The sequence below is a fragment of the Ovis canadensis genome, chromosome 13, assembly GCF_042477335.2.
Source record: "Ovis canadensis isolate MfBH-ARS-UI-01 breed Bighorn chromosome 13, ARS-UI_OviCan_v2, whole genome shotgun sequence".
NCBI classification, from domain to species: Eukaryota; Metazoa; Chordata; class Mammalia; order Artiodactyla; family Bovidae; genus Ovis; species Ovis canadensis.
The window spans coordinates 69,000,808-69,021,605 of NC_091257.1; the positions used below are offsets into that span (position 1 = coordinate 69,000,808).

At 54.6% G+C, this 20,798-nt stretch overlaps 2 protein-coding genes across 5 annotated transcripts; both read right to left on the reverse strand.

The window, feature by feature from the left end:
• Nucleotides 1-1,079: 1,079 nt before the first annotated feature.
• Nucleotides 1,080-17,247, reverse strand: TPD52L2 (TPD52 like 2). Of its 4 annotated transcripts, XM_069546685.1 has the most exons (9): nucleotides 17,038-17,247; nucleotides 14,378-14,523; nucleotides 12,504-12,652; nucleotides 11,608-11,667; nucleotides 7,822-7,923; nucleotides 5,012-5,038; nucleotides 4,216-4,257; nucleotides 3,155-3,203; nucleotides 1,080-2,636 (listed from the first exon to the last, which is right to left on the reverse strand). In XM_069546685.1, exons 1-9 carry the CDS (start codon nucleotides 17,054-17,056, stop codon nucleotides 2,541-2,543), a joined length of 690 nt encoding a protein of 229 aa, XP_069402786.1. In that variant the 5' UTR covers nucleotides 17,057-17,247; the 3' UTR covers nucleotides 1,080-2,540. The 4 variants fall into 4 exon arrangements, with proteins under 4 accessions (XP_069402786.1, XP_069402787.1, XP_069402789.1 ...); XM_069546686.1 differs by lacking the exon at nucleotides 11,608-11,667 and having other exon boundaries at nucleotides 17,038-17,219; XM_069546688.1 differs by lacking the exons at nucleotides 4,216-4,257; nucleotides 5,012-5,038.
• Nucleotides 17,248-18,292: 1,045 nt separating this feature from the next.
• On the reverse strand, nucleotides 18,293-20,329 carry ABHD16B (abhydrolase domain containing 16B). The gene has a single exon (XM_069546682.1). The coding sequence runs from the start codon at nucleotides 20,327-20,329 to the stop codon at nucleotides 18,917-18,919; it is 1,413 nt and encodes a 470-aa protein (XP_069402783.1). The 3' UTR covers nucleotides 18,293-18,916.
• Nucleotides 20,330-20,798: the final 469 nt, after the last annotated feature.

Below are 20,798 nucleotides of genomic sequence, written 5' to 3' on the forward strand. Positions count from 1 at the left end.
ACAGCCCTTCAAGCTCTCAAAGTTCATCTCATGGGTCAATTACTTAGGGGAGCCACCTGAGGGCTAGGTCCATGTCAGGGTCATCCTTGTCCCCCACAAGGCCTAGCAAACTCTTACCCACAAGACATTTAAATACTAAATAAATGAAGACCACTTGGAACCCATTTCATCATCAGCGAGGGTAATTGCTGACCATAGGCAATGGAGGAAGGTGTTTTCTCCACTTGGCACAGCCTCACACCTCATGCTGTGTGGTGTGGACTGCCGTGCTGCCGTCACATACAATTCACATACAATTTGAAGTCAATCACTTTCCCTGCCTTTGCATCTGGGGCAAGTCATGCTCTCTGACCCAAAGGAGGTCCAGTGCTCTCAGTATAAGGATTTCCCACTGGGCACATCCAAGACAAAAGGAGCACTGCACGGTGCACTAGGGCAGTGCAGACGGAGGCTCTCCCACAAGTTTTGGGGAGGTGCAGCCAGCACTCCAGGGCACAGCATTAAGAAGGAAAAGCAGAGCACAAGAAGTGTTAAGAATGGCAAGAGAATACACATTCACATGTGCAAGAGAATACACATTCACATGTGCTTGTTTCTGCATGAAGAAAGCACTAGGAGGGTGAAGAGTTATTGGGAGATGTGTGGGGTCTGGGCAGTGAATGGGTTTGACCCAGCCTGGTATCCAACCTGTCGAGGATGCATGTGCCCTTCCTGAACCACCATGGCGGTTACAGCTGCAAGTGGACCACCTCAGGAGTTCAGGCCCAAGCCCTTCAGTGTGTGAATGCTGGCTGGCCTGCCACCCTCTTGCTGCAGTGCCCACCTGCATGGCTCTGGAAGCTTGGCCTGGACTCACTGTAGCTTGGCTCCATCCTTCATACCCCTTCCCCAGAGACCCCCCAGCTTTGTCAACACACTCTCTCATGGCACTGAAGGTATGAAATTTGCATTTGAGACCCTCTGTCTCCTGCCTGCCTCTCCACAAAGTGCAGGCTCCTGACAACAGCGATCTGGTTGGTTACCTTGCCACTCTTTCGCCACCTTCCTGAATGAAGTAAGAAACATCACATGAGCTGAAGTCCGTTTTCCCCCAAAAAAATGCTTTATTGACAAATCACCATTGTTTACTTTAGGGAAAAGAGAAACCCAGGATGCAATCACTATCCCTGCATCCTGCCTTCCCAACACACCCCATCGCAGACTCCAACACCAGGGAAAGAGCATGGAGCAGCGTTCCTCCCAAGGCACAGCGTGGACTGCAGCTCCCCCGCCCCTCAAGTGTCTGAAGTGACCAGCACATGCAGGAACCAGGCAGCACACCACAGTCCAGCAGAGAGGACACTAAGCTGATGGCTCCTCCCCCTCGAAAGCACACACAGGTGGTCGAGGTCTCTGCCCACCAAGAGCCTGTAAGGCACAGAGCTGCCCCTCCAGATGCACCAGACATGGGGCCAGGGGTGAGGCTGCTAGGCTGTGGTAGCATCAGAGGAGAAAGAGATCTTTGTAGCTCCTGAGAAAAGGCAACAGCAGAGTCCCAGCTGACCTGAAGCCCCAGCCCTGACCTACCTGCAGGGTCTGCCTGCTGCTTGCCGGCCCCAGCATGTGGCATACCCGCAGGCTGCAGCCGCTGACCGAGGAGAAGCCAGCCAGGGCTGGTTTGCGCAAGGGCAACGCCGGCCCTCCATGGAGGGGCTGGTCTTTCTCCTGCCTCCATCCCCACTGGCCAGCAGATGCTGCTGTGGTCACCAAGAGGAGAGAAGCCAGTTTCTACATAGGAATGGAGTGCACTCATGAAATAAAACAGCACTGGCACAGCCATGCTGCCCCTTGGCTGGATGCAGGGTTTTACATAATGCTCAAAACCCACTGAAGAATCCTCGTTTGTATATAAAAACATTATAAACAAAGCATAAGGTGATGTAAGGCGTGCATTTCAGCTTGAGTCCAAAGAAATACTTTCTAACTATGAGGCTAAAGCTGCTTCGCTTAGTTTTACTTTTTGAAAAATCCACTGCATTTATAGAAAATAAAGAATTTGCTTTTGTTAAAGCTAGATTGTTAATGTAACAATTAGGCAGCTGCTGATCATCAACTTTTTTCTAGGTCTCAGAAAATGGATAGTTTTTCTGTTTAGCATTTTGAAATTAAACTGCAGATCAGGCAGGGCTTTCTGGATGACTCATCCTTCTGTGACTTACGGAAAGACTTTGGAAAACACACCGCATTTTACGTTTACCACATCCCCCCCTTTAAACATGCTGACCAACTAAGAGATTCCCAACAGAAGCCTGGCTTTGGCTCAGTCACCCTGGGACCCACCACCCTGCCCACTCCCTGCCCTAAGGCAGGATGGTGAAATGATCTGCTGATCTGACAGAGGGGGAGGCATCTGTGGACAAGGCGTGTTCTTTGACCCATGCGAGCGCGGTGACCACGTCTCCATGGGGATGGCATAACTGTCCTCCACACCCACCACTCGAAGTTGCAGTTGTGGCGATGAGGGTGTGCTTATTCCGTGGCCGGGCAAAGTCGCTACAGTCTTAGAAAGGTATGTGATCGGGCAACGGTCTGTCACCACTCCCCGTTGGGGAGGGAAGGTTGTCACCACCATTCTCTCTGCCACCGACAACTTTAGACTACAGATAGGGAAAGACCAAGAGAGAAAAGCATGAGACAGGGCACATACATGACAGATCCTACCTATGGCCCTCCTAGGAATCCAAAGAGTCAGTCTCTATGTATGTAATGTGAACGCCACTCAGCAACAAAAGGAACAAACCCCTGCCATAGGCAATAGATTGGCTATCACTCTGAGGAATCAGAGTAGAAACAGCCAGGCCCCAAAGTCTGCACACTGATGCATGCAGTCACGTACTGTAGGACTTTCTCAAGACGACAGAAATGGAGAGCAGATTAGGGGTTGCCCAGGGTAGGGCAGGGGAAGGCAGGTTGTGGTCTCCGTGGGGATGAACTGTGCTCTGTCATGACTGCAACAGCGTTCTCTCCTGGTTGTGACGCTGCTGGATGTCACCATGGGAGACTGCACAGGGTACAGGGGCTCTGAGTATTAGTTCCTGTGACTGCACGTGAACCCACGTGACTAGTGACAGGCCCTGAGCCAGCATACTGGGTAGCCCAGGTCCAGGCCAGTTACCTTGATGGTCCCAACTCGGTCCTCAAACGACTTGAAGGTAGCAGAATTCCTTTAAAGAGAGAAAAAGATGTCAGTACTGTAAGGAACATGTGGTTGTGTGCCCTCCTAAATGTGAAGGGCCTTGGGGTTAGGGTCATCCTTTGGAAAGACCCTAGAGAGATCCCCAGGTCTCACTGTAAAAACGTGACAATCCAAAAGAAGGTGAGGGGGCACACACATTCCTGAGACTCCCGTAGGACAGAACTGAGATCAGCCACACCCACCAACTGTAGGACAGAGGATCTGCATGCCAGCAGCTCGTGAGACCCAGACTTCATGTGGGCGAACCGCAGAACCCTCGACTGGATGGAGGGGGATGCTGGGCACGTGATTCCACTGCACCCTAAATGCACACATCCTGGGGTTACTGAAAGTCCCGCATGTTCTTCACAAAGATCTCTCACAGAAGTTGAGCAAGAGGAAAACTAAGGCCCATTCTAAGAGCAGAGAGCGATGAGGAGGCAGAGAAGAAGGCAGGACAGGCCCAGGTTCCCCACGCTACCCCTTCCCTGTGCCCAGGCCACCAGAGGCAGCCTGTTAGTGACCCCCAGGCATGCTCAAGGAGGGGAGGTAGCAGCTGGAGCAGATTCTTCTGGGATGACGACAGCTCTGTGGGAACCCAGGCTGCACTCCAGAGCAGGAGAGAGCATGGGTGGGGGCTTTGAGGAGGAACAGGCCTTGGCTCTGGCTATTCTCAAGATAAACAGTTTCCATAAAAAGCTTGGAGACCCCTGGCAACCTCCTGGGTGCTGGTGTGTGCAAGCCTCCCTGCCCCTTCCAGCCCAACCTGAGGGCAGCCCTGGAGAATCCCAGGTAGAGCCCACTTTGGGCCTCACCCCCACCAGCTCTGCAGCCTAGAAGGGGTATCTCCCAAATCTGAGCCAGAGACTGATAGGGGAAGGTGGTTCCTGGTTGGGGGTGTGGGGGATGTGCAATGAACCAGCCAGAGCCACCCCCTCCCACCAGCCTCCCAGTGGGGTCCTGGCAAGCTCGGGCAGCTATGGGGCACAGGAGCACATTACCTCATGGCCGGCATACTTATGGAGTGGCGGATGGAGTGGCTGCTGCTTGGAAGCGTGGGAGGAGCAGAGAAGGAAGAGTTAAGGCAAGGATAGGACTGGCTCCCCGTGCAGGAAGCTGAGCCCCACCCCCCTGTCAGGGAATAAAGAAGCCTCACAAGCGACCCCCTCCAACCAGGAAAACTGGCCCTGGTGCCCCTTGCATGGCCCCAGAAGTGTGGCACTGTAGGGGGAAGGCACCAGGGATACTAAGATGCCCTCAGCCTAGGCATTAAAAACATTTCTGGTACAAAGAGCCACCAAGCATCCCATGTGATTTCACAGCAAGTCCCCCAAAAAACAAGCAGGACAAGTATGAATATCAAAAGTCACGACTGTTCTGGAGTTCCTGGCCTCCAAGCAGGAGGAGCGGTTTGATCAACATGAGCTAAAGGACACTCAGGAGGCTGTCTGATCGGGGCCCAGGCACCCAAGGTTGGCAAGGAGACCAGCTCTCTGTCAAAGGCAGGACCACTCCTGGGGGAAGAGGACACAGGGGCATGATGGCTCAAGGGCCAGCATAGCCCCTCCCAGGAAGAGTCAGGGTGGGCCAATGGCTACTCTGTGAGAACAAGTTAGGGCAGGCAGTGACAGTGCCCAGCCAGCCACACAACCAGAGGAGGAGCCCTGCACCCGTCTCGCCACTCGTGACCACCTTGCTGTGCTGCCCCCACCATCCACACAGCCCCTAGGGCTGGCCAGAGCCTCCCAGCCCTGAAGCAAAGACAGCCCAGCAGGGTGCATCCAGTGTCAGTCTTACCTAAAGGAGTGTGAGAAGGGCCGAGCCCTGAGGGGGAGCAGCAGGAAGAGAGAAGAGAAGCAGCATTAGGAGGGGCATCCAGTCCCACCCCGGCCCTGTGTTGGAGACCATCCCGCTGGGGGAGGACATGTGCCCCTGTCCAGCCTCTACCCCGCTCTCCCTCACACAGTCACATATGAGGGACCTTTGCGTCTGACTCCGCCACAGGCTGGAGAGAAGGAACCTGGAGAAATAAGCAGAGCAAGGGCATGAGGCGCTCCTCTGCCCCCAGGGTCCTTACCTCACCCAGGACCCGGGACTCCATCAGCCTATACTCCAGCTGGGCCAGTGTGCCCTCCGGCACCTCGACAGGGCCCGCAACACCCCCAAGAACTTCACGCTTTGGCTCCATCACCACGGAAAACAGAAGATGACCAAAAAACCAGAGCATATTCAAGGGCATCTGCCAGGGTTGGGGGCGGAGGGGCCACGCCCCCCTCCACCCTGGCGGCCACCCCAACGCGAAGATCATTTCAGAAGTGACAGTCACATGGCCTGAGGCATCTGTTTTGCTCTGCTGGGCAGCAGGACCTACTCCGCTCGGCGGGAGAACCAGCCTCATAGTGAGAAGAGGTGCGTGTCCCATAAAAGGTCACCCAGGTGGATGGAGGCCCGACCCCACTCTTAACTGGGCCTCTGACGCTAATCCATTTCCCTGCCCCTGGGGATGCAGCAAGCCCACAGACTGGGCTGCTCCTGGACGGGCCCCTCTAGACACCCGGGGGACTGCTGTCCTGAAGGACAGAGCAGCGCCTGACCCTCAACTTGCGAGGGAAACCCCCTGGGCCTGGTTCTCTGTGTCAAGAAGTGGAGAACTCTGTCAGCTTCGAGCTCGAAACCACAGAGGTTAATGGGCCTCAAGCCACCCGAGACCACATGGTGAGGCAATGGGGACACACGGATAGGCTCCTCAGACTCAGTTCACAGCAGCACTGGGATCACAAGAGCAAAGCCAGCAGCAGGCACATGGGGCCTCAGGATGAGACCCCAGCCAACAGGAACCGTGACCAGGGGCCAGTTCCTCCACTAGCAGGGCTCACACACGGCAGGAACAGCACCAGTCACAACGTGGCCATCCTGGGTTCTGAGCAGAATGCGGCACACTGAGCTCTGTCCTCCCAGAGTGAAGCCACGTGTGTGAGAACTGCCCAACTGGCTCGCCTGCACCAGCGGTTCTATCCTCTAGCCTGCCTTCCACCTAAGATGCCCTGAACACGTGCGACAGTGAGAATACTGAACACAAAGCCATGACACCGAAAGTCGAAGAGAACATTCCTAGAAGAGCACGAAGCAGACCTGTCACGTGCTTCAGATGCTCTATCCTCAGCCTGGCCTCTGGAGGAAAGAACAGGCATAAGCAGGCGCGCCCCCCACCCTGTGACAGGCCCTGGGAGTGAGGCCAGGCCACGAGGGGCATGTAACCAGCTCACTGCCAGGCATTCCTCCTCCCAGCTCAGGTGGCCACAACGGGCATCCCACCCACCACCAAGTGAGACTCGTCCAGGAGGACATGTTGAGCAGTGCGAAGGCTGGGGGGAATGATGGCCACAGGCCCTCCTGGCCGCTGTGCAGAGCCCCGCTTGGGGGTCCCTCGTGTCCGAGTCACAGTCACCATGGGCCAGATTTGCATCTAAGGGCACTCTGCAAGGACCCCTAGTGCAGGGGAGCACCCCTGAGGCATGGACTGCCTACTGACTGTTCAGCTCCTCCAAAGATTTAAATTTTTTCAAAATAAAAAGCTAAGGGTGAGGGAGCAAAAAGGTATAATGACATCAAACAGTCAAGAACAAACGGTAATCATGGCTCTGGGCACCAGCTGTCCTCTGCACAACTGGGTGGGTCGCAGGGTGGTGAGTGCCTGTGGCCCAGTGGTCAGGGCAGGGCTCCCACCTTGAGGCCCAGGAGGCAACCTCAGGCCATGAGGTGGGGAAATGCCTACTCTAAGCAGGCAGGAAGGGTGAGAAGTGAAGAGTCAGGGCTGGGTGGACCCTCAACACCAAGTTCAGCAGGCTAGGCCCACAGCAACCCCATAGGATTATCAGCTATGAGGGAACAGGGGAGGGCTGGCAGCAGAACCCAGGGCTAAGTCCAGGGTTCTAGCGAAGGGGCTGACCCGTGCAGCCCGTTGCTCTCACTGATTTACCCCAACAACCCAGAGGAAGGCCTGAGGGGCAGCAGCAGAGCCCAGAGCAGGACACTCAGGGTAGAGTCTGGTGTGGGAGTGTCATGGCCATCAGGCTGGGGCAGGCACTGCTGCGTGCTGGCCCCCAGTTCCCCTGGCCTGCTTCAGAGGCACTCAAACAGCTCCCCATGGTCTTATCCACTTCCAAGACAGACTGCTTGGTTGGGGGTCCTAGTGTGCAGCCACACGCTCTCAAGAGCAAGCCAGGCAAACACACCACGCTTGCCCTTGATTTGTCCAGGCTGCCACTGCCCCCAGGCCAGAATCACCTGTCCTCCATGGAACGTCAACAAGAACCATAGCCTACACCAACCCCAAGTACAGTCACTCGTGGGCATAGGGACCCCCACGCCTCACCACGAGAAAAAGGAATAGCAAAGAGGCAACCAGTAGAGGCAGGTTTGTGAACCAACCAGTCTGGGGCTGGTGTGGCCACACCTGCAGGTGCTGAGAAGCACCTGAGGTAAGTGCATTTGCCCACTCCGGCAGGCTTCCTGCACACCAGACCCTCCAATGGATCTAAACACCCTAAAATCCCACCTGCTCGGCCCAGGTCTCAGGGCAGAGGTGTCGGACCAGGGAGTCTTACCTCATATCCCCAAGCTTCCGGCTGATGGCAGAGCCCATGGTGGACAGGGCCGCCGAGGTCTTCTGTCCCGCCTGAGACAGGGTTTCCTGGGTTTTCTTGTAGCTGGAAGGAGAAAGAGTGGTTAAATGAACCACATAGAAGGTGCAGCCACAGCTCATATGCCAGGGACAAGGTGACCAGAGAAGAGGGGGCGGCTGGGCCAGTAACCCGGGCCCCCAGGGAGGGGACTTGCATACGGACAGAGCAGCACTGCCAGGTCATGACTGCCCCCACCCTGCAATAACCCTGTCTTCCGTTCTTCCTATAATGCAGGCTTTCCTCCTCCCCCTGTGGAAACTCACTTCCCTACCTCCCTGACTTCCACAGCAAACAAGCCCACAGAGCCAGGCACACAAGCCCCTAGGGGCCTCACATGGCTTCTCTTTTCTCTTCTTATCCAAGGCAGTCCTCTGAGGACATAACAGCTCGACTGCACCCACAGGGTTTGAGCCTGGCAGCTCAAACGGGCGGTGCCTGGCTGGCCTTCAGACCCCGAGCAGCCCCTCCAGCCCTTCTGTTCTGTGTCTACCATGTCCTTTGAGAACGGGGAGACCTATCTCTACCTCATGCCACTGTTCTGGCTCAAGGAGGTGGTCTTGGCACCCTGTGGAGATCTCCTGCCCCACCCACCCACAAGATAGCTTGTGACCTCGATAGCAGTGGGACAGGCACCAGTGAGGTACCTGGGCCACAGGGACGGCAAGGACACCCCTGGGCCCACTCTGAGCTGCCAGCCCCCACCACAAACAGAAGACACAACAGCCTAAGAGGTTCCTGCCGAGCCAACTTGGCACCCCAAGGAAAAGAGAGCTCAACATGGCAGAGGTGCCCACCAACTCTAGCCTTCCTGGCATCCCAGGTCACAGGGGTGGGCTTGGATGGCACTGGCTGGGGGCTCTTGGCCCCCTTCCGCATCTGCCCCCAACTGTTGCCTGTTAGAGCCCCTGTGTGAGCACCTGCTGCTCGCATCCCTTAGGCCTGCCTTGTGCCTCAACCCCTGCACTCCTCACCCTGTGGGGATGGGCTGGTCCGAGCACCCTGGAGGGCCTCCTCCTCTGGGCAGTGGCCCCTCACAGCATAGCCGGGCCTGGGCCTCAAAGCATGAGCTGCTTCCTAGCAAGTCTGGAAATACCTTGAAGTCACTAAGGCATACAGTTTATCTTAATTTCCAGGAAGATCAGTAATTCTTGAACATACTGTTAACAGTGGGTAGAAAACAAGTTCCAAAATCCTTGCTGAAGACTGTGCTTCTGAGTTTTTTTAATTCAATAATAATAAGATGTCTAATTCTCACTCTAGGCCTTAAAAAATCTGACAACCAAAAATTCCTCCCCCAGTGACAGTCTGACACAATCTCAGAATTAAAATGAACAGGAACTCAACATCCAACCAACCTGCCCAGTGACCCAAGGATCTGGACAAGCTCCCCTCAGTGGAGGAACAGGTCTGTTCTAGGCTGCAGCTGATTCACACTAAAACCCACAGTCCACACCCTCCTCTCAGAGAGTTTCCACATAGACTGTCCTACAGTTCCCTCCGGTGCCCTCCAACCTGATGGTGCCTTCACCCGGAGCTGCCCCCTAAACCGTGGCCTGTCTTGGCGTCTTGCAAGACATGGCAACAGAAGTAGAGTGTCCAGAGGGCGACTCAGAAGGGTGCTCAGGCACTAGGGCCACTCCGGGCTACTCCGCAGGGCAGCACCCTGCTGGGACGGATGCGGTGCAGAGGCCAGGATGTGTCTGCGTCCAATAACTCAGCCCAACCTGTGCTTGAGAGCACCAGGCTATGCCATGCTGCTTGACTGTCAGTGCGAGGGAGGTGCCAGCGGGATGTTCCTTCTCTGGTATCCTCCCTTGGGGGGGGGGGGGGTTTGTCCCCACCTCCCACTAGTGGGGGAACGTGATCCCAGATTGGCCAGAGGTGAGCTCCCTGACCCCAGTGAAAGCCCAATGACTCCCATACTGGGACACCTTGTTGTTGGGCTGCAAGGATGGGAAGATACGGTCCTGCCTCACCAGGCCCCCTTGACCACAGACGAGCTGCTTGAGAACAAATTCGCTGTGGGGAGGGTAGAACGGTGACACAGGCTGGGAGTGCTGGTCAGAGCCCCAGGTGGGCTGCCCTGCCTAGAGTGGGGGTTTCTCACCAGATGAGGCCTACCCCTCCTAAGCTGACACTATCTTTAGCCGTACCTTCTGTCACCTGCGACCAAATAGGTTAATATGCCAATGAATGACTACAATTCATTGATGTTCACTCTAAGCACGATTTTAACTTGATCTACCTAAGAAAGGATCCCATGAGGTGATGGCTTCATGACCAATAAAGCACGGCTGCTGAATCAACAGCTGGGTTGAAACCCCGAGTGGCATCAACCTACTCACTACTGCATCGCTGCACCAGAGCCGAGGACTCAGGCTGCAAACACCTCACTTCCTCTCTTCCGGGCCACGCTCCATTCACTGAAAGGGATCCACAACCACAAGAATTAGGGAAGACAGGGCGCTGGCTCCAGCCACACCATGCCCTCCAGAGGCTGGGGGCAAGGAACCCCGGTAATGGCCTCCTGCAGCCACAAGCCAGGCACCCTGAGACTGCAGAACAGCTGTCTCATGCTGTCCACCTCCTGCGCTGTCACTGCAGAGACTTCTCCAGGCCTGACAACTCTCCCAGCAGATCTGGGGCTGAGACCTCATGGCCACGGCCACTGCCTGATGAAGCATGTGAGAAGAGCCAATCTTGCCGGCCACACTTACAGGCCCAGAGCCATGGAGTCCACTCAGAGGAGTCAGAACTGTGATCTGAGGAAGCAGTGCCCCAGCAGCTCCCCGGCAGCTGGCTTTCCAGAACAGCACCAAGACCTCCCAAGACGATTCTCCACCTCGGTCAGCACCATGAGCCTGCCTCCAGCCAGGGGCCACCCTACCAAGCCATACCGACAGCATAGAAACTCCAACTGCCAGACCCACTTGGTGCCCGGCTGCCCTCACGAGCCTAGGCTGCAAAGGCTCCATGGGCAGCCAGCCAACCTGAGCTTCTAGGCACCTCCAAGACAAGCTGGGTGGCAACAGTTTCTTTTCAGCCCAACACGGAAGGGCTTTCTGCCCATGCCTTCTGGCAACCACAGTTCTTCCTTCTAAGCAAGACATCCCAGAAAATGATTTTAAAACACTGCACCACCCAGTTCAAAGGATATAATCAGACTAGAGTACAGATGAAGCACCATTATCTAGTTCACAGGTCTCAAGTAAAATGCCAGGAGTCCCCCTGAGCCTCAGCTGTGACAGACAGAGCCACTGTGAAGGTTCGATGCCCCACTTCTTTGTGTTTCTGTGCTCGCCTCTCAGGCCAAAGGAGCTACTTAAAGATCTGACCCGCATAGCCCATTCTGCGCTGACTCCAGAGCCACCCCTCAGTGCAGGTGAAGCCCCAGAGCACCACAGCTGGAGCCCGGTCTGCAGGAGGGGAGCACCACCAGTCTTGTCACCAGACTGACCCCTGCTCTGGCCTCTTATTCGAGGGACACATGTCAAGATGGGGTTCCCAGTGCCATCTGGGAGCTGAGTGAACTTGCTTCTGCACCTGCACTCTTCTCCAGTAGAGTTTAAAAGTATATTTTGTGTTTGAGGAGAATAAAATTATATGAAAAATAAAACAGCCAAGACACACCATAGCTAATAAGCTGAACTGAGTGTGCTCGGCCTTCCTATCCCTGAAAGCCGTGTCGGGAGGGGAGGAGGCACTCACAGGTCTGACTGGGTCACTTTCTCATTCCACTCTCCGAGTTTCTCAGAAGTTTTCATGTAGCTAAAAACAGAAAGTCTGTGGTAAATTATTTAGAAAAACTACTTCAACGCAGGTTTCAAACTGCAGATGAAATTCCAAGGAAAACAGAGGGACCAGCTGGCAGGAAGACTGGCTCTACAGCCTGATTCTGCTCAGGACCTGGTCAGCGGGCTGGGTGAGGCCAGGGAGGCATGGACAGGCCTGGCTAGCTCTCCTCATGCCGAAGGCAAGCCTGCCCACTCAGCAGAAGTTGTCTCTCAGGAAACAGCTGTGAGGAGCATGAAGGGCACTGCCACGGCCCCAAACACAACTCTTGACAGCCACCTTTTGGGTTTAAAGCCTACAAGTTTCTAAGACAGAGAACTGGTTTTTCATAAGTGATATTTATGAAATTCGATTTGGTCTTTCAGTGGGACACAGCTTCTCAGACAATATGAAAACATTTCCCACCCACCCCACCCCGCCTCCTTGGAGAATATGTTTCAGAGAAGCCACACATCTGCACTCTCCAAATCCAGAGCTGGGTCAGAGATTCTGGGGCTGTGACCATGTCACGCTCACAAGAAGGACCCACTTCAGCAGACACTGACCTATGGGGACCACTGGAAAGCCAGTCTCATCAAGCACCTAATTGGTATTCTCTCCAATTTAGACTCTGAAACATACTCTTGTCAATTTCTGCTGGGACAACTAGCATGTTCACCACCTTTTAAAACCATACGTGCAGACTCTAAACTCTGAGTAAACCAAATTCAGATTTGTTTGCTGGCAAGGATTCAGGGCCCTGAGAAGGCAGCTTCCGGGGGGCACACCTCACCCCCAGGATTCAAGGGCTCCTCAAGCAGGCGGACACTCACGCGTTGGAGACCTGCATGTCATGCCAACTCCTGGACAGGTTTTGCTTCAGGCCCTCCAAGGTGGAAAGGCCCAGCTTCCTCTTCAGTTCGCCACAGTGCCTTTCCTTGGCTGCCAGCACCTGGCGCAGAGTGACAATTTCCTCTTCCACCTGCAAAAGCATGCAGTTACCAGGCTTCAACCACCACTAGGGCAGGAAGTGACTGACATCCTTATACATGCTACAAAGAGGGTTTCTCAGAATCACATGAGAATTCTCCATTTACAGAAACATAACTTGTTTTAGGAAGAGTCTACAGCAGCCATCGCTTCTGTTTGTATTTGGTACCAGCACCTCAGCTTTCTCTGGAGAACTGTCCTGCTCCCCTCAGCTGAGTGTCTACCCACAGATGGCAAGCCAGGCCTGTCGGAGTTCTGGACTGGGTGTGTGAAGACAGCAGCCCCTTTCTGTCTGGGCTCCGGGTCTGGACATGGGTAACAAAAGGTGGAAAGGTGGGCAGGCAAGCAGCTTCTGCACCCAGGGGGAATTCCATCCAGAGGGAAGGAAGCAGAGCGACAGATGGATGGCCAGAGACCCACGTGACAAAGAAACAACGCTTAGGACATCTGTGTTCCCAAGGTCAGCTGCAAGCCTTGGCAAAAGCCACTTACACAAGTCCAAAGAAAATTCTTTTTTGCCTAGTGTAGTTTGAGTTGGACAACAGGAAAAATCTTGACGAAAAAGACCAGAACTTTCTCATGTCTTAAAGAGTGGACGAGAAAAAGCAGCATCCTTTAGAGCCATTCTACTTTAGATTCTCAATAGTTTTAGCTTCTACGTGAACAGCTACTCTAAAAAACCATCCTTTCTTTAAAAAGTGACTGTTTGGATTAAGGCATTAACAGTCGCTTAGAGCCCTATCTGGCTAATCACTAGATTTTGCTTTAGAAAATACTGAAGAAAGAAACAATTCAAAATCAAGGATCACCCAAGGCCAAACTATTACCAGTCACTCCAGCAGTGACACTTGGTGATATTAACTTTCCGTTTATGGTGTCATGGGCACATGGATTTAACAGCCTGTGGACACGCAGGCTGACATTTTAACATGAGAGCGTTTCCACTTTACAATTCACCTCTGAAAAAGACATTGGTTTTATTCTTTAAACCAGTATGTCCTGAAATAAAGGGCAAAACACAGGCTTCCTGGGACTTCTTGCTGCTGCTCCTTTAACCTCTGCTCAACTAAGAAAGGAAGGCTTCCTCTACATTCTAAAACCTGGTCCTGGGGCCAGGTTCATTCACACAACCAGTTCTGCTCAGACCCAAGCCTGGATCCAGGATGTTATCAGGATTGGCTTGTCTCCCAAAATGAAGCAGAGAACTGTGACAAGTGTGCTCCAGCCCCTGCCTGACTGATGCTGACAAGTGCACTTCCCCAGATTCTGGAATCTCAAGTGAATCACTATCAGGCTCTGCTACCACATCATAAAAAAGAAACACTCTTGGCAGTTGGTTTGAATAAAAATTATATGCAGAGACTTTTATTCTTAATTCCTATTTCTTCTTAAATAACTCTCACTTTGAAAAGACCACATGAAAAAAGAAGGAAAATGAAGATCCAGGAGTAGATACATCTGTGGGATCTTGAAAATGTCATGTTTATTCCAAAAGGGAAATCCACAGCAGATGGAGTACTCAGAGCAGCCACCCATGTGGACACTCCCCTCACAGAGAGCCTGCAAAGTGCCAGACACAGACAAGCCAAGGCTGCAGAGGACAGATTCTGTGGGGTTCTCAGGGCAATTTCCCTGGAGCACAGCCAGCACTCCAGCTCATTTTTTTAGGCAGCAAGGACCGCACAGCACCCCTGAGCATACAGCCAAGACACAGCACCTTTGCAAGCTCTGCCCTGAGCTCCTCGGCCTCAGTCTCCGTCAGACCCTCGACAGAAGGAGCCTGGGCAGCCACCGCTGTGTCCACAGGGACATCCGTCATGGAGTCAGAGAGCAGACCTTTGTTAGGAGAATTCAGGTTGATATCTGCCAAAGACAAAATGTGGTTAGAGTGCATCAAGTAAGAAGTCATAGACGAATAAAGTGGGCAGAGATTCCACCTCACTCTGGGGAGGGAGACAAGACAGGATATGGAGAAAATGCCTTTTCTCTGAAAGGTTCTACAATGATGGTTGTGGCCACCAAACAAATAGCAGCCACATCTCAGACCATGTAAGTTGCTTCTTCAGGTTCCAGAAACGCTGGCACAAGGCAGCCATTCCCTAAATCTGGCTCTTCTGTAGAATACTCTCTTCACAAGCAGAAAATCTTTGCTACAAACAAAGCAGCTGGAGCTAACAGATCTTCCTTTTTTTTTTTCCCAAGGAGAAGGAACTTAATACAGTTGTAAACACAGTCAGCATCATTTTCTAATCAGCTGTTCTGCCAGGGCACAGGTTAAGATGACACACAGGAATACAGTCATCCAGGCCCCGTGGGGAGTCACCAAAACAAAGCCAGTTTAATTCATCCTCAACCCGCGTCCCACAGCACGGAGGCTGTAGCAAGGCACAGGGGGATCACTACCTCACATACGTCACTACATCCACATCAGGTTCAATCCCTGTATCAAATGTTTTTTTCATATTAATGCATTTTCCTGTATGAACTAGAAGTCTACAAGAACAATAGGTCTATATCAGTTTAGTTCAGTCGCTCAGTCGTGTCCGACTCTTTGCGACCCCTGAATCGCAGCAGGTCAGGCCTCCCTGTCCATCACCAACTCCCGGAGTTCACTCACATATCAATTCTTCTCAATTCAAACACATGACCATCGTTTAGTATGTTGTACAGTCAACACTGAAAACATCTTCCTTATTGGTCAGCATATTCTGTGAACAAACAAGCTCTGTATGGTATTCGGCACACTTAAAAGTAAACTAAAGGGAATTCTCTGGGGGTCCAGTGGTTAGGACTCTGCGCTTTCACTGCAGAGGGCCTGAGTTCAGTCCCTGGTTGGTGAACTAAGATACAAGTCAATTGGCTTGGCCACGTAAATACATAAACAAAAAGGCATAAAGGTTGCAAAGAAATAAAATAAATAAATTTTATTTATTTTATCTGCAGTTTATCTTAAACTGCAGATATGACTATCTACTTTAGAAATCCTAGAGTCTGCTAAAAATAAAATGCACTTAAAAGCAAAGAAGCTCTATTTAGCTGGCTGTGTCATTCCCTTCACATGTCCACACAGCTGGAGTCAGGCACTTCTATGGTGCTCTAGAGATGTTCACTAAATGAAGCATGTTTTGTTTTCTTTTAAATCAATTGACCCAAATTTTTAACTCAGATCAACCAATGTGGTTTTACTTACATCGCTTGTATCTGCTATGTTGAACCTACTTAACACTTAAATCCATTAAATACTTTAAAGTCTTTACAACTTTTCTATTTTTAAAAACCAACACTCACAGACAGGTAGTGTCTACCTATAAATCTAAAACTGGATCCCATGGAAATCACCCCCAGATGAAACTGTACACTCACCAATCATACTGGGCACTGCCCAGTCACTGGGGAAGACCCCCTGACTTACAGAAGACCAAGGCAGGAAAGTGTCTTACCAAAGGACCTACAGAGAACAAGCACTGGCTGGTGTAGTAGGCAACACTGGGGGCTAGCCCCTCACCTGAGTGAGTCGCAGTTCAGCCTGTATAATCATCTGCAAAATGGGGGTAATACAAGGACCAATCTAAACAGGTTATTCTGAAAATGGAAAAATATCTCACAAACAGACTTGGTATGGTGTCTGGCACATAGCAGGTGCTCAGTAAGTGTTTTCTGTCGTTCTTATGACCAGAACCCAGTGCATGTGACGAATTCTAATGTTTAATTAGTATGCTCATACAGGTCAAACAGTAGAAGAACATCCTGAAATTATCCAGTAAAGTTACATCAACGTAGTTTTAATCACCACACCCTCTAGAGCTCCAGGATGGAAGACAGACTTGTATCACGTCCTCAAAATCTCAAGCTTCTGGGCCCGCTCCACACCCGCCGCGGCCACCTCAAACTGGTCTGGGATGTCTGTTCCGGAAAGAGGCCTGGTATGCTGGGTGTGCCCCTGACTCACTGCACCCGTCCTCCTCGAAACAACTCCGAGGTAGGCTGGGGTCCGAGCAGTGTTGCCACCCAAGGGGCGCTGCGCCCAACGCGAGGGCGGCGTTGCCTCCCCTCCCCCTCCTCCTCCCCACCTCCCCGGCGCCGCTCGGCACCTCGGCCCGCGTCCAGGACCGGATGGAGTGTTCCCAAGGGCCCTGCGCAGGATCCGAGGGCGGCCTGCTGGGCAAGCGTTGGGCGGGGGTGTCGTGACGAAACCCAAGACTCAGGGGCGACGGAAGGGCGCCGGGTAACCAGTGCTCGGAGCAGTCCCAGCCGGGGGCGGAACGCCTGCCTGCAGCTTCTAGGCCAGGCGCCTGGGAGCTGAAGAGCGACAGCGGGGTAGTAGGGCGCAGGCAGAGAGGCTCAGAGCCCACCACGCGACGCGAGGCCCACAGGTACCTTGGCCGGCGGAGTCCATGTTTAGATGGCTACCCGGCCGCAGCTGGCGTCGAGACCCACTTCGCGGGCGCAGTGGGAGCCAAGTGGGCCGCACCAGCTGTAACTCGCCGCGTACACAGCAGCCAGCGGAACCTTCTCAGCAGCCGCGGCTTACGAAATCAGCAGCGCGACAACCCACTTCCGCTTTGACGTGCGCTCCGCCCTCGCCCCGCCCCCTATGAGCAGTGTCCAACGAGACAGTGTTTTGGCCCCGTCCCGCTTCAACCTGATTGGCTGAGGCTGCGGACGAAGTCGGAAACAGAGGCCGATCCACCAGCGAGACACACAGGTAGAACGGTCTTGAGGAGCTCGAGGAAGGTGGGAAGTGGGAGGACAGTGCTTCATCGAGCTAGGCATGTTGGAGGTCCCCAGCCTGTTTGCCACTGCCAGCTCACTTACTTTGGCGAGTTAGACTGAGGCCGCTCTGAGACCTGACCCCCTGACTTTGGGATTCTTTTTGAATCCTGCCTTTCTGTAGAGATTTTTAAGCATATGGGGATTGCGCGGGAAAAGGCATGACCACCTGTTCCCTCTCCGGACTGGAAGCGCCCACCCTCGGCACTGTGTTCTCTTACTTCCTTTTGACAGCAACCTGGTGAGCCAGGTGGGGCCTTCACCCTTACAGATGAGGAAACTGAGGCCAGTTACTTGCCATCACTCAGCTAGTTGCGTTGCTTCCAGATGACTCTGGAGAAGAGTTTCCTAGATTTGTCAAAGGAGAGGTGTATAGCCATTAGGCAACCCGGTCCCACTAAAACAAGTCCCACAACTAGCCTTCTTTGGCTACCTAGTTGCCTCTGCAAGCAACCATTTAGTGGTATTCAAACCGTCAAGGATCTGACCTTTCTGGACAGCATTCCACCTAACAGCCAAGTCACTTTGCATGTACTGATCCCTAGGAAGGAAGCCCCTTCCTTTACCTAGGTAACTCTGATTGTCTCAGTTCAAAGCTCACCTCCCCACAGGTCTTCCTGGTACTTTAGGTCACCCTAGTTACCTGCCTCTGCCTGCACTGGCCCAGGTGCATACAGGCCAGGTCCTGCTCTGCTGCTATCAAGTATATGCCTGCTCCACTTACCTTCTTTCAGTTTTTCCAGTTTCTAGTTGAACCCACCCTGGCCAGCTCCTATCCCCAGCGGTTGGGAACAGCCTAGTCCCTGCTTCATGCAATTTAGGGGAGGTGGTAAGGAAGCAACTGTATTACAGATGGTGGAGGGCAGAGGGCCTGTCTTTTATTCTGTATGGCATCCCTGAGCCAGGAACAAAGCAATGAGTGGTCAGTCAGGTGTGTCTGTAGTCCCACCAGGACATGCCACTTACTCTGAATCTGTGGTTCCAAGGTGAACCCCATCCTGTAGAAGCCAGGAGTGGGGTGGAGGAACCCTATGAAGCAGCAGCATTGCACTTGTACTCCTGAGGAAGAGTGCCTTCCAAAGCCAATGTCCTTTCAGCACAGTTACGAGCGACTTTCACAGACCCTTCAACATGCATCTTTCCCAATCATCCTGTAACCCAGGCCAGGTGAAGGATGCCTCCTGGCGTCCCACAGCCTGTGTTCCCACCATCCTCTCCAGGTGTCAAGGCATCCATCAAACAGGGTTGCCATAAACTGGGTCAGGTTAATCTTTGCACTCCCTTTACCAGCTGGGAGCAGATTGGAACGGTTCACAAGTGTTGGAAAGAAAAAGGGACAGGAGAGAGGGGACACCCCAGTGAGCGAGAGAGTGCAAGATCCCTTTGCACTCCCCCACCCTCCACCAGACACCAGGTCGGGATCCAGGGCAGGGCCAGCTTTACTGGTTTGGGGTGGGGATGGGGAAGGGACCTGCAGAAGCACCGTCTATAGCCTCCAGGGCAACTGAAAGTCCTCGGATTCCAGCGGACTGCAATGGGTCGCCTCCACGTTTTTGAGGTGCTTGCGCGCCAGGAATAGCGCGAGCTGCCGCCGCCGCCGCGGGCTCAGACCCTGGCCCACTAGCCAGGGGAAGGCTAGCCCATGCGACCCCCAGGTCTCCTCGTCCTCCTGCTGGTCCTCGCAGCGCGTGAGGTAGGAGCGCAGCAGGGATAGGCACCACTCGTCGTCCACGCGGTAGCGCGTATAGAAGGCGGCCTCTTGCGCCAGGCTGCCGGCGCGCAGCCAGCGGGTCACGATAGCGAGGCCCTCGCGCGCCATCACAGCGGGGTAGCGGTGCTGCAGCAGGCGCAGGAGCAGCTCGTTGCCGCGGTTGCCCTCCACGACGCCCGACGGCAGGGGGCGCAGGTGGCCCGAGGTGCTAACCACGTCGTCCTGTGTGCGCCGGAGCAGCAGCACCGGCCCAGGGTAGCGACACAGCTGCTCCGCCACGTTGAGATTGAAGTGCTCACGCACCGTGCGCACCACCAGTCCTTTCCAGCTGTGGGGCATGACCTTCAGCGCCAGCGGCACGAGATCGTCGAAGGTGGCATCAAGCACAAGTGCGCCCAGCTCCGGGTACGTCATGGTGGCCCACGTGGCCGTGAAGCCGCCAATAGACCAGCCATAGACCACCACGTGTGTGGGCGGGAAGTGCAGGCGGTGCAGCGCGTACTTGACAACCACGTCCATGGCATTGGCATCATGCTGAGGGAACGGCGCGCCCGTGCTGCCCCCGAAGCCCGGGTGGTTCCAGCCCAGCACCGAGTAGCCGGCCTCCAGCGGCGCCGATAGGCAGCCCATTTCGTAGAAGCCGGCGTTGCCCTCGCAGCAGATGACCAGGCGCAGGCCTCGGCCATGGCTGCCCGGGTGCTGGCGGCGGTCCATGAACATGGTGTCGATCTCGTTGCCGTCACAGGCCACCAGCTTGGCGCGCCGGCCGCGGTAGCGCTCCACCAGGCGCTCCTGGCCTTGCTGCAGCAGCGGCAGCAGCGCACGCGTCATCAGGAACATGGAGCCGGGGTACACAAGCCAACGGCCCAGCGAGTGGGCCAGCGCGTAGCTGGCGAGCTGGCTGGGCAGCTCGCGGATCTGCTGCAGGAGGCACTGCGCCTGGCTGCGCGCCGGGCGCGGCGGCCGAACCAGCGAGTCCTCGCCCAGCGCTGCGCCCCTCAGTAGCCACACGCCCGCAGCGGCCGCAGCGCACGTCAGCGCGCGGTGACTGCTGCCGCTCCCGGCGGCGGCGCGCACGTCATCCCAGCGGAAGTCCACCGGCCAGCCGCGGAAGTTGTAGGTGTAGTTGGCTGTCAGGTAGATCTTGAACACGTGCACCAGCGCTTTCACGAAGCAGACCACGCACATGGACACGAGGCCTTGAGTGCTGACCGAGCCCTAAGACCCAGTCGCCGGCCCGGGGTCGCTGTGGCGGTGGGAGGCCCAGGCCCGGCCCAGCGGGCGGCGGCAGGGGTGGGCGCGCCCTAGGCCGCCTCAGGACATGTCTTTTTGGGGCTTGGCCCTCGTGGCTTTTGTGACCTGGGCCTGCCGGGGCCCAGGGGAGTCGGCCTCTGCCTGCCTCGGGCCAGCTTTGTGAGTCACCGTTGCCTGGGGAGAGACCCGTGATGGGCGCACAAAGGGTTCGAAGGCGTGGTGGACCCCTGCCCCCCGCCCCCCAGGACACAGCCTCAGGACCTTGGCGTGGCCACACCCTCAACAGGCCTTCTCTGACCCGAATCCCGAGGTTTCATTAGCCTCTCACCTAAGGGCAAGCCCACCTCCACCCAAGCCTGAACAGCGCCCCCGCCCCTTCCTCCCTGACTATAGGTGGACATGG

Excerpts from the sequence above, each read along its gene's own strand:
- TPD52L2 (XM_069546685.1), bottom strand. Across the intron at positions 11,668-12,503 it reads GACATGCAGGTCTCCAACGC|CTACATGAAAACTTCTGAGA; the intron begins GTGAGTGTCCGC and ends TTCTGTTTTTAG. Across the intron at positions 7,924-11,607 it reads AAAGTGACCCAGTCAGACCT|CTACAAGAAAACCCAGGAAA; the intron begins GTGAGTGCCTCC and ends TTCTCCTTCCAG.
- ABHD16B (XM_069546682.1), bottom strand. The coding sequence starts at position 20,329 with ATGTGCGTGGTCTGCTTCGTGAAAGCGCTGGTGCACGTGTTCAAGATC.